General features: G+C 63.8%; 1 protein-coding gene across 4 annotated transcripts; it reads right to left on the reverse strand.

The window, feature by feature from the left end:
• Positions 1-35: 35 nt before the first annotated feature.
• DUS3L (dihydrouridine synthase 3 like) lies at positions 36-6,638 on the reverse strand. 4 transcript variants are annotated; one of them, XM_079115821.1, is made up of 14 exons: positions 4,987-6,637; positions 4,790-4,837; positions 3,977-4,277; positions 2,903-3,427; positions 2,433-2,474; positions 2,193-2,345; positions 1,856-1,972; positions 1,561-1,626; positions 1,360-1,470; positions 1,171-1,267; positions 941-1,016; positions 522-710; positions 320-448; positions 36-247 (listed from the first exon to the last, which is right to left on the reverse strand). In XM_079115821.1, the coding sequence occupies exons 1-14, from the start codon at positions 5,274-5,276 to the stop codon at positions 175-177; spliced, it is 2,217 nt and encodes a 738-aa protein (XP_078971947.1). In that variant the 5' UTR covers positions 5,277-6,637; the 3' UTR covers positions 36-174. The 4 variants fall into 4 exon arrangements, with proteins under 4 accessions (XP_078971947.1, XP_078971948.1, XP_078971949.1 ...); XM_079115822.1 differs by lacking the exon at positions 2,433-2,474 and having other exon boundaries at positions 4,987-6,638; XM_079115823.1 differs by lacking the exon at positions 4,790-4,837 and having other exon boundaries at positions 4,987-6,633.
• Between the last annotated feature and the right edge of the window lie 5,586 nt (positions 6,639-12,224).

Consider the following 12,224-nt stretch of genomic DNA (forward strand, 5'->3'; position numbering starts at 1 on the left):
GCAGAGGCCAGCCCCTCGGGGTCCCAGCTGGCCGGGAGGTCTGCTGCATGAACAGTGCATTGGGAAGGGGTCTGTGGGCCAGGAGGGAGGCCAGGACCCGGGGAGCATCACGTGATTGAGCCAAGGGCGAAGGTGCCGTCCTCTCCAACATGGACCCTCGGCCCCTCCGGGCCGCTACTTGTAGGCGTTGGCCTTGTGCTTGGGCAGGAAGACGAAGCTGGGAGGCACGGGCCCCAGGAGCATCTCGCTGCAGGGAGCATGGGGAGTCAGACTGGGGCTCGGCTGCCCCTGCCCCCTGACTCGCCCGGGCGCCTGGCACCTGATGCGGATCCAGTCGGCTGCCTGCTGGCTGGCCATCAGCGTCTCCAGGTAGTCCCGGCCCAGGTAGTAGGGCGGCCGCTCGTTGACCTTCTGTGGCAGTCGCTCCAGCAGGCCCACGGGCACGTACCTGCAGGCAGCGCAGGTCAGCCCCGCCCCGGCCACGCCCTGGCCCACGCCCGGCCCACGCCCGGCCTGCCCACCTGCACAGGAAGGACAGCCACTCCAGCAGGAAGCGCCGGGTCTTCTCCACGCCCTGCGTGTCGGAGCCCCAGTGCTCCAGGCCATAGCTGGTGAAGTCCCGCAGGATGTCCAGGCGCTCAGAGGACGAGATGTCCCAGTGCCGCTGCTCCTTGATCTCCGTGAACAGCCAGGGCTTCAGCAGGGCTCCACTGCGGAAAGCGGCGGTCAGCCCGAGCCCCTGGCCGCCCTGGGTCCCCGGCCCAGCCGCCACCCCCACCTCTCCCTGCCTGTCCTGGCCCAGCGGGGCCACAGCTGAACGGACGGCAGGACGGGACAGGGGTGGGCGAGGCGACCGGGCTCTGCAGACCCCTCGCTCCCTGCACGGCGGGCCAGGTGTTCTCTCTGGCGGCGGCGGCCCCGTGCCCTGCTGGGAACTCACCGGGCGATCATGACCCCGGCGACGCCCGTCTTCATGGCACGGCTGGCATCGTCGAACGACAGGATGTCCCCATTTCCTGACGGGACAGAGAGGGCGTCTCGGGAGCTGCCCTGGGCGGTCCTGCCGCCCTGTGTCCCCGTCAGGGCAGACGAGGTCCGGTTGCTGTGAAGGGGTCTGGTGAAGGGTGGCCTCGCGAGGCAGGGGGCCGGGAGCGGCTGCGGGGCACCCACCGAACAGCGGCATGGGGCTGGCTGCCTTGGCGCACTGCGCGATGTACTGCCAGTCGGCCAGCTTGGTGTAGCGCTGCTCCCGGGAGCGGCCGTGGAGCTGCGGGAGGCAGAGATGGAGATGCAGAGACCAGCGCACAGGAGGGGGCGCGGCGCTCAGGAGGACCGCGGCAGCCAGGCCCCCAGACCCACCGTGACGAGCGACGCGCCCCAGTCCCGCAGCTCTGGCAGCAGGCGGTGAGCCAGGTTCACGCGCTCCTGGACACCCGTGCGAAGCTTCACCGTCAGTGGCACATCCAGCACCTGGGCGAGAGGAGCGGGTTGGTGGGGCTGGGCCAGGGGCTGGGGCGGGGGCGGGGGCTGGGGGCGGGGGCAGAGGGAGCCGGCGCGTACCTGGCTCATGCCGCGAACGATCTGCTGGAACTTGGCCGTGCGGTTCATGAGTGCGCAGCCCCCGCCCTGGGGAGACGGGCGAGGTGGTGCCTGGCTGTGCTCACACCCTGCGGCACTCCAGCCCTGCCAGGAGACGCCTGCACCCCCCCAGGTCTCCTGCTGGCCCACCGTCCACACGGGGCAAGTCCACACGGGGCAACCGGGGCGCAGGCCCGCCCCAGCAAGGGAGGCGGGGCCAGGCCTCCGCCCACCCAGGCCGCCTGGCCTGCCTGGGGCTCCGGGCCATGAGGCTCACCTTCTTGTACACGAGGTCGATGGGACAGCCCACGTTGATGTCCACGAAGTCCACCTCGATGGTGCGGCCCAGCAGCTCGGCACACTTGGTCATGGTGTCGGGGAAGGCGCCCTCCAGCTGTGGCACGGCGGGAAGATCTCAGGCCTCGCACGCTGGGCCGGCACCCCGCCGCCTGCCCACACCGGCCCTGGCCTCCCCAGGCATGCCACCGCGCCCGGCTGGCATCAGTCTCTGAGGCACCAGCCAGGGCCATCGGGCTGTCACCCGGGCAGACCCTGAATGTGGCTCCAAAACGTGGCAGCCAAGGGCCCCTCCCCCACTCGCAGCAGATGCTGACCTGGACCCCGAAGATGTCCTCACACTGGTGGCGTTTGAGCAAGGCCCACTCGGACATCTGGCCCTGCAGCAGGTTGGTGCACACGGCCATCTCCCCACATGTCACGTCTGCCCCAAAGCGCTTGCAGATCCGCCGGAAGGGCAGGTTTCCACACTGCGGCATCAGGACAGGGACACGTAAGGGCACAGCGGGCAGGGACCCCAAGGCTCACCAGCCCCCCGCGCCTCCACCAGGCCCTACCGTGGTGAGGGGAGCCAGGTACAGCTTGCCACTGATGTCCAGCTGGAGAGAGAGAACTCTGTGCAGGCGGGCCAGGCCGCCCTCCTGGCTTCCCGACCTCACGGCCCCGTCCTCCTGCACCCAGGATGCGCCCCTCTGCCCTGCCCAGCCCGCTCCTGCCCACCCTGGCTTCTGTGCGTGCCAACCCAACCTTTGTAGGAAACACTCTGTGCCCCACACTCCCCAGTGCTGGAGAGCTTGTATCCAGCCACTGAACCCCAGTCCCAGTGCCCCTGCTCTCAGAAGCCTTCCTCGCTGCCCCGGGCTGTCCCGGGCACTCTGGGACTGACTGTGTCCAGCTCTCCTGCACCTCCACACGGAGGCTGGCTGAGGCTGGGCTCATCCAGGGCAACCAGGCAGGGTGCCCGGCAGAGATGTGCTGCGGGCCAGGCCTGGGCTGGCCTGTCTGCAGGGGAGCCTGGAACACGCACCCGCTTCTTCTCGCACGGCCGTAGTCTGACCACGTCCTCGTCCGTCAGGGGCCCACAGGTCTGCACAGGCATGCTTGGAGGGCAGCCAGCATTGGGTCCAGCTGGGGCCTGCTGGGCATCCCGGTCGCTCTGCCCTGGGGTGCCCTCGGATGCAGTGGCTCCAGGGACAGCACCAGCAGGTGCTGGGTCTGGCAGCTGGCCCTGGCTCAGCCAGCGCAGGGCATGCTCAGCTCGCTCGAAGTGGACCTTACGCTTGCGCAACTGCTGCTGCAGGGCCTTGTCCAGTCCGTTGCGCACCAGCTGGCGGTCAGCCCAGCGTGCCACCAGCTCCTCCTGTACCAGGTTCTGACCCTCGGGCCCCAGGTGGGCCCCAGCGAAGCGGCATGTCACACCGTAGGGGCACTTGCCAAAGGTCTCAAAGAGCACACAGCGGGGGCCCAGGTCAGCCGGCTTGGTCTCCAGGTACTGGCCCACGTCATGCAGGAAGCGGCAGCGGTCACCAAAGAAACACCTTGCAGTAGACCCCTGTGGAGAGGAAGGAGGGCATGAGGCGGGACAGGAAGGCACCTGGGTCCCAGGTCCCCCCGCGCCTGTGTCCGTGGGCAGGTCAGTAACCTCACCAAACCTCAGGTTCTCCACCTGTGACTGGGGAACCGGGTCCTCCCTCCACCTGCCAGGAGGCCACATTCAGATACACCCACAGTAAACTGAAGATACCCCACGTCCAAACACGGAGCCCCCCACCCGCTGGACCTGCTGGCTGGCATGGGACGCGCAATGGAGCATTGGTCCTTCACCCTGCGGTCTTGGAGGGACGGGACCCGGCGTCACCCACAGCTACACCACTCACAAGAGTGTCATGGCACCAGCCAGGAAAAGATGAAAATTCAAGTTTCAAAGTGCAGTTCCTATGGAATGTGTATGGCTGTCTCATCATCAAAAAGTCAGGAGATTAGAGGCTGCGTCAGCCCAGGCTGCAAGCCGTCTGTACTTACATCGTCAGAGGGGACTGTGAGGATCAAATGGGGCAGCCAGACGGAAGCCCCCAGAACCTCCTCCTGGGGCCACGCTCACCTGGATCAGTGAGGGGCAGAGCCTGGTCTTGTCATAGTGTGTGGGCTTCATGTGGGGTCGGCCTTTGTTCTGGCCCCGGGCCCTCTTCTGGGTCGGTGGCTGCTGCGGGGACTCAGCCACCTGCTGGGCCTGCCCATCCTCGGCCTGCCCGTCCTCCACCTGCCCATCCTCCCGTCGGATCCTTTTGGCTTCAGGCTCAGCCAGGTCATGGCCACAAGGGTCTCCTGCTTCCGTTTCCTGCTGGAGCTTCTCCCTTTTGGCTTCCAGGAATTGGTGAAACTGTTCCTTGGTGGTGAGGTATCTGCCAGCAGAGAGGGAGAAGAAAGGGGAACTCGTCCGGGAGTCCCTCTTCTGAGCACAGACTCAACAGACTCAACATTGAGATGAAGAGGCTGAGAACAAGTACCTCTGCTTAAATGCTTCAGTTGACAGAGAGTTCACTACTTAGAACTAACCAGATCCCAGCCAGAGGTAACCTCGAGGTCAGAGGGAGGACCTATTTGTCCCTGGATCCCCATTGCCCTGAGCGTCAGCTCAAGACACAAGTTACCAAGCATGAACATCCCGGGCCTAACGTGGGAAACTACAAGTCCCAGCATGCCTTGCAGCGAGGACCAAACCTCCACACTCCCTAGGTTGTCTTTCAGCCGTCAGACACTGCAATCCCCAGCATGCCCTGCGGCATTAGCTGCGACGTCAAACCCCCTCCTGCAACAGCGACTGAGGGTGCACATGCGCCATTCCCACCATATGTAGGGACTACAGTCCCCAGCACACACTGGGTCTCGCCTTGAACCACCCCCATCCTCACACATGTGACAGTCTCCGACGTGCACCTCCGCGGTGTTACCGCTGACCACTCTGCGGGTGGAGGAACAGCCCGGACTAAAGACCCCCCGCAAGCTCCCAGCTCTGGGCAGCTACCCCATATCCCGGCATGCACCGCTCGAGTCTCGCTATGGGTACCGGGAAGACCACATAAGGTGTCCCCTGCTCCTCTGGAGACTCACTGAGGTTTAATGGGCGCCACTCCCCGCTCCGATGCGCTGGCTCCTGAGGCGTTGTCACCTCCACTCTCTGTTGGAGGCTTCTTCGCTTCCTCCGCCATCGACAACTCTCCTCGCCGGTTGTGGAGTGTGGCAGACAGGCCTTCCGGGTCGCGCATGTGCTCCATGGACGTACTAGCGAGCGCGCATGCGCGCAGCCCTCCAATGACGCTGTTATGCGTGCGTGGCGTCACAGGGGCGGAGCCAAGCGTGGGTGGGGCTTCGGTCGGGCAAGTAGGGCGGAGGGAAGCCATAAAGACCGCCAGGGTCCTCCAGGGCTGCAAACCTGTCACCTAGGAGCCACAGGAAGTTTTCCGGGGCAATGAGGGGGAGGAGACTAGTACTCAAAAACCTTTATATGTTTTATAATACCTGGAAGGCAGAAGCTCAAAGCTCCAAAGTAAGGACAAGGCGCTGGAAACATTAATGCTGGATTTATTGTTACATGTTGTATGCGCGTATTGAAGTATCATACTGTGTCCCATAAATATGATCAATTAGTATACATTAACCAAAAATTTAGAAATGTTTACGCTGATTTGATCATCATACACTGTATACATGGGTCAAATTATCACAGTGTACCCCACACATTACAACAATAAGAACAATTATTTTAACATGTAAGTTCCACTACTTTTAAGTGGGGCATTTGCCCAACAGATAATTAGTTGAGCACTTATGTGCCAGATGCCGTCTAGATGCTGGAGATATAACAGTGAACAAAATAGACAAGATCCTCTGCTTTTAAGAGCTGACTGAAGTTAGAAAGACAGTACACATGATACATAACTCTACCCTGTGTTAGTAGTAGTGGAGTAGGAAAGGGGAATTGGGAATAACTCTTGGTGCATCACAGTTTTAGTAGGATGATCAAGGAAAGCTTCACTGACAAGTTCATATTTGAGTATACTCAGAAGAAGTGAGTCATAGGGCTATCAGAGGAAAAAAGTGCTCCAGGCAGAGGGCACAGCTGTGCAAAGGCCCTGGGGCAGGACTGGACCTGGCAAGTTGGAAGCACAGCAAGGAGTGCGTGTGGTTAGAGGAGATGGGAAGATTGGGAGGGGTCAGAAGGTCGTTCCAGGTCCTGTGGTCCACAGGGAGGATTTACGCTTTGACACCTAGGGAGGTGGGCGCCATGGAATGCTGTGGGCTAAGGAGGGAGGTCCTAGTCACCATTTGGCATTCCCCACCATGCCTGGTCATGCTCCCTGAAGTTCCCATCATCGGAGGAGGCTCATGGCTTGGGGAGCTCAGATCTCCCTGAGTTGGAATCCCTGCCCCTCCCTCCACCTGCCAGCGGGGAGCACCGGGCAGCCCTTCTGGCCTCTGCTGGACAAAGCAGGGCTGGTCAAGGCAGGTCCTGCAGAGGCACGGCTCACAGGCAGCCAGCAAGGCGCTTCCGCCAGACAGTGTGTCACCACATCGCTACCATCTTCCTGGTTTTCCCTGAATCGCCTTCAGGAGGCCACGTGCGGTGGGGACACCCGTCCCTTAGCCGCCTCTCGTTACACTGGGACCCGAGCTCCCTGGGCAGGAGGGGTTGCCGTGCTGCTGATGTGGCAGGTGGGGGCAGCCCCAAGAGGAAGGGACCCCTGAGGCCACAGGAGCCCCGGCACCAGTCTCTCCAGGACCGTGGGGAGAGTGGAAGGCGGGCCCTGCCCTCCGCAGGACACCCTGGGACCAAGCCCACCTCTCGCCTCCCTCATGGGTGCTGCCCCCTGCCTCTGGGGTCCTGCCACTTGTCTCCCTCAGGGCTTCACAGGACTCGGTTGGACAGGTGGGGAACAGGCTTGGGGAGGCTGCCCCTTCCGGCCGAGGGGGCTGCATCGGGCTGTGGACACCAGGGCATTAGCATGCTCTAAACCTTTCCGCAGATTAACCCTTTTATCTGTCTTGGACCTTGTCACCCCAACACTACTGAACCCACAGGTCACAGAGGACCCCCAAACTGCACTTGTCTTGCTCCCTGTCCTCAGGCACCCTGACCCTGGGGCGATCCCCCAGGAGACCTCCCACCTGCTGTGACCTCAGAGCTCCGCCACCTTCCCCTGGCCGCCATGTCCCTGGGGCGGGGGCACAACAGTCTCAGCACTTCCCTGGCGTCTGGCCGGGTTCCCAGCCCAGGGGCTGCCTCACCACCCAGAGCCAGAGCCCAGGACGCCTCCCTGCCTTTGTCCCCAGCAATGTGCCAGCCCCCAGGACCAGCTCCCTTTCCCTTCAGGGCCTCCAGCCTCAACCTCCCCCTCCGGCCTCAACTTCCTCCTGTTCCAACAGCCCGGCTCCTGCTCTGTCACCAACACCAGCCTCGGAGTGTGCGCCCTGGGGTCCATCCCGGGCACTGTGAAACCACCATCCTCATGGACAGAACCGACCCGTGTGCCTACCTTCGCTGCCCTAAGTTCCCGTCTGCCCGCGCCTTGCCTCCTTTAGCTTCACCTGCGGGCATCAGCTCCGGAGCGCTCCGGAACCAGTCCTCCCTCTGAGCCTCCGCATGTGGTTCCCCCTTCCCACAGCACGTCCCGCGCCCAGGCACCCGGAGCGCCCAATGGTCTGCAGGTGGCCTCTGTCCCCCTGGGGGACTCCCTGAGGGTCCACATGAGCTGAGCCCTGGCCCCGTGGCTTCCTGGCCCATGCTTATCTTCCCCACAGCATCGTGAGCCCAGAGAGGGTCAGGGTCTGCCTTTGTCACTGTGTCCCCAGCACCCAGCCTGAAGCCTGAGGCAGGTGGAGGCTCGTGAGCAGGGGGACAGGGAGGGTGACATCTTCAAATGCCTGACCTTGACTGAGGTTGGGGAGGCAGCAGCAGGGAGGCCAGGAGCCTGGGGCCCCTGAGCAGGCGGAGACCCAGGGCAGGCGGGGGCGGGCAGGGCCTGGGGACTGCAGCCGGCTCTTTGTTGGCGGCTGCTCTTTGATTCTTCCTATTTCTGTCTCAGAAATTCCTTTTGTTCTCACCCTTAGTTCTTCCTCTCTGTTCCTCTCTGACGTCGCTCCCCCTGCTGTCCCCGCCCCTCCCCCGTGCACCCCCAGACTCACTCTGCCTCTCCCCAGCTGGAGGGGGCTGCAGGGCAGACAGGAGCGGCCTGAGCTCCATGCCCAAGCCTGCCACCGCCCCAGATTTGTGGCTGCGCCTTCGCTATTGGTGGCTGCAGCTGCCTTTATCTCCTGGCTTCAGGACAGGAGGCTGGGATTAGGGCAGCCCAGGCCAAGGACACGAGATGGCAGGGCCAGCAGGCGGCTGGGCGGGCATGGTGATGACAGGGACCCAGGTGCGTGTGGCCCCGTGGGTGAGCTGTGGTGTGCACCTCCATCTTGTGTGTGACCCTGCGTGTGTGCACATGTGCAAGAATGTCGCCTCTGCTGGGCGCAGGTGCCTGCAAGGCCCCCGCGGGGCCCCGGCCACCCGCGTAGCCTGGGCCCGCCCCTGCCGGCACTGCCGGCCTGATGGTTTTCCCACCTTGCTGACCTGGGACCCCCCCCGGGATGGAGCCCTCGACCTGTGACCCGAGGCTGTGAATGGCCCTGTGGGGACGGCTGCTGGCCCTGTTTTTACCATCCTGGCCTGAACGGCTGGCTCCTTCCTGCCGCCCACAGGCCTCCTGGGCCCCATCCCTGCCTGGTTGCTTCCCCTCCAGCTCCTGGGGCCCTTGCTTGACCCCCAGCCAAGAGCGAGTGTCCAGCTCTGGGGGCCCTGCCAGGGTGGAAGTGAGGGTGACTTGGTAGAATCCAGCACAAAGCCGAGTGCTAGGGAGGACCAGGGCCAACAATCAGCAGCCCAGAGTTGTCCCAGTGACCCAGACCAGTCCAGGGACACTACCTAACCCCAAGTCTGATCAGGTAGCACAAGGAGCCATTTCTCAGGTGGAGGAACTGAGGCCCAGTGACCTGTCCCCAGCACTGTAGGATGGGGGGGACAGGGCTCTGTGACTTCACTCAGGCTGGAAGAGCTGGAGGCAGAGAGGACACTGAGTGCCCAGCCACCCCCATCCCTGTGGAGCTGGTCCCTGGGGGTCCCAGGGTGCAGCCCCAGGCCCGCTGGCCCTGGACCAACTTCTAGCACTAAGATGGAAAGTTCTCCACCAGCCAAGTCTACATCTTGGCCAGCGGCCGCTGGCCTCCCAGAACTGGCCTGGGTCTCCACCCGGGAACAGAACACTCCCCTTGGGAGTAGTGGCCTCCAGTCCTGGGGGGAGGGACAGGGAGGAACATTCCAGCATCCTGTCCCAGGTTGGAACGTCTTCCTTGGTGTGTGAGCTGGGCTGTCTTGAACCCCCTGACCCTGGGGTTGCACAAACCGCACAGGCACAGGCAGGCTGTGCGGAGCGCGGCTGTTGCCAGGAGCTACCAGGGGAGCCCTCTGCAGAGGAGCGGAACTAATTCCAGGGCAAACACCAGGGAGGGCAGGCTGGCTTTGGGGCCTGGGTTTCAGTTACCCTTGCCCTGACCCTCCCCTGCCAGAGGGGCCTCATGCCCAGGGGTGCCCTGTGCCTCCCAAGCCTCAGTTTCCCCACATCTCTGCTCTGGAAGGGAAGACCACAAATCCCACCCAGGAGCTGCCGGGATGTGGGCGGTCAAGGCCCCAGCCACCCCAGCCTGCAGCGGCCCCAGAACCAACGCAGAAAGTTTGAAGCTGAAGTGCTGAGAACACCCGTGTTCCCCGCGAGCAGCGCCAGCCCTGGCTCCCGCCCAGCAGGGCTCACACTTCTTCCAAGAAGCTGGGACCCCGAAAACTGGTCCTCACAGGGGTCCCTGGGTTCCCAGCGGGATGGGAAATAAATTCTGGAAATGAGGTGTGACTGTGCACCCCAGTTCCTGGCTATGCGATGAGTCAGTGCGAGTGACAGGCGCTGTCCACCACTCCCTGTATAGAGGGTGACATTGTGTGTGGGCACTGGGACTGCGTCGGGATAGAGGGAACCTGTGCTTCTGGAGTAACCACGTGGGGCGGTCCTGAGCAGGGCAGCATCGCCATGTCCCAAGTGTGACAGGTCTTCTCCGTGGGTGTTTGCGTCCCGGACTGTGGCAGGAGGTGGGCGGAGTCCCCAGTCCCCACCTTCGGCTCCTGCCCCGCCCACCGACCTCGGCCCCACCCCTGAACTTCCGCCCCCATCCCAGAGGAAGAACCAAGTCTTTCAAGTCGCGTTGCCCAGGCAACCATTTTATGAACGTCCACATGGTGGGCACATGTGTGTGTGTCCTGCACCCCATGTGTCGGCCCACCCCGCCCCCGCGGCCCCCGGTCACAGCGGGGAGGGGGGCGCAGGCATTGAGGGGCGAGAGGGAGGCTGCTGAGGGCCCGCTGGTGACAGCTTAACGGTGGCTGTCTGGCTGGGGGTGGGCTTCCGCAGGCTGCGTGTGTGCAGGGGCCTGTGCCTCCGAGGCCGGCCGGTGGCCGTGTGCACACGTGAGCCGCGGGACCGTCTCTGGCACTCCTGTGGCTGTGTGCCTGGGGCAGCCACCCCAGCACAGGGTTACCTGAGCGTTGTGTGCACGCGCAGGGCAGGCGTGGGTCGTCTGTGCCATGTGTGCAGCGGGCGTGGCGTGGGTCAGGGCTGGGAGTGGGCGGTATCGAGTGGGAGCTGGTGTGACTGCGTGTGTTGACCGCAGGCAGTGGGGGCGGGAGTAAGCATCCACCAAAAGCGTGCGATGGCGAGCGAGCGTGCGCACAAGCAGCCAGGAAGGTCCCTGGGGGTCAGGGGGCTAACCGTGTGCGTGTGTGTCGGGTGCAGGTTGGGGGTCAGTGGTGTGTCACGCCGTCCAAGTGTGAGCACGTGGGTGGTTGTGACCTGCTCGGGTAGGCGCTGCCTGTGTGGCCTGTCGCTGCTCTCATCCGGTGTCTGGCTCTGTGAGAGTGGGGACGACTTGGGGGTCCTGCTGAGGGGGAGTGCCCCTGCCACACCCTGTCTGGGTCAGGGCCAGCTGGCACTGAGGGCACGTGCCTGCGAGTGAGCATCTGGCAACATGCGCCAGGCACGGTCACTCACGCACTCACTCTTTAGCGCATCCCATGAGGATCGCCTTTCACACCCCATGGGGAAACAGGCACGAGGAGGCCACGCAGAGCACAGACCCCTGTTCTCTTCCAATTTGGGCTGGAAGCAGGCCATCGCGGAACCGTCACCTGTTCTGAGACCCTCTTCTGTCCCTGCAGCCCCGACCTCACCTGGCTCGCAGGTGCACCGCACCACGCGCAGCCCCGCATCAGTCCACATACAGTGGATCCAAGAGAGGCCACCTGAGAGTCCCCAGTCACCCGGAGCACGGGGCGTGGGCGTGTTGGGGTTGTCCTGGGGAGATCCAATGCCGATGCGAACCCTTTGCTGGGACCAGAGGAATGTAGGCGGCCAGGGCCAGGGCGAGAAGGAAGCCCCAAGAAATCAGACAGCTGGAGAAAGAAACCAGACCACCAGGCCCCAAGAACGCCGGCGGCGACCCGGCCGCGGGTGCTAAAAGGAGTCTGCGCGCGGGGCCGGGGGCGGGGCCTAGGGCGGGGAACTCACCCCAACTCGGTTGTGGGCGGGGCCATGACCGTTACGGCCCCACCCACCTAGCCCGTCCCTCTTCGGAGTCTGCCGGGCGCCGCCAGGGGGCGCTTTGTGAACGCAGAACCGTCGGGGCGGGGGGGGGCGGTGGGTTTGGGCTGGGGTGGGGGGGTGAGATGACGCCGGGCATTGAGGGTCCTGGTGCCCAGGAGGGGGCGCCGGCGGGAGCTCGGAATGGGAAGGGGATCCCCCGAAGTGCTCTGAGGCCAGATTGGGAAGGTGCTACTGGATGGGGGGCTCTGTGGACGGCGGTATCCTCGTTGTTAGTCTCAGGGTATCCTGTGCTGTTTTGGGATCTTGGTTCCCTGAAGGATTTTCTTGGAAAGGAGCTTCTTCAGCTTTTTGGAGGAGACCTGGGACAGAACTGGCAGGCGGACCTACAAAGCTCGGTGGGGCAGGGGCCTGTGGGCCGAGGACGCAGCTGTCGGGGTGGGTGCTGTGGCTCTTGGTTCTCCAGGGAGGGATCTGGGGGGCGTCTCTCCAGAGTAAGGATGGGAAGCAGCCAGTCTTAAGGGGAGCTAGTCTGGGGTTTTTTCCTGAAGGGCTTTCTTGCGGCCCCGGTTTCCGGAAGGGGACCTGGGACAGGGCTGTGGGGGTCTGGCAGTCGAATCAGATCCTCAGCGGCTGGGGGACGCCCAGGGCCGCAGGCACTGGCGTCGG

This window comes from Sciurus vulgaris (assembly GCF_902686455.1).
Source record: "Sciurus vulgaris genome assembly, chromosome: 16".
NCBI classification, from domain to species: Eukaryota; Metazoa; Chordata; class Mammalia; order Rodentia; family Sciuridae; genus Sciurus; species Sciurus vulgaris.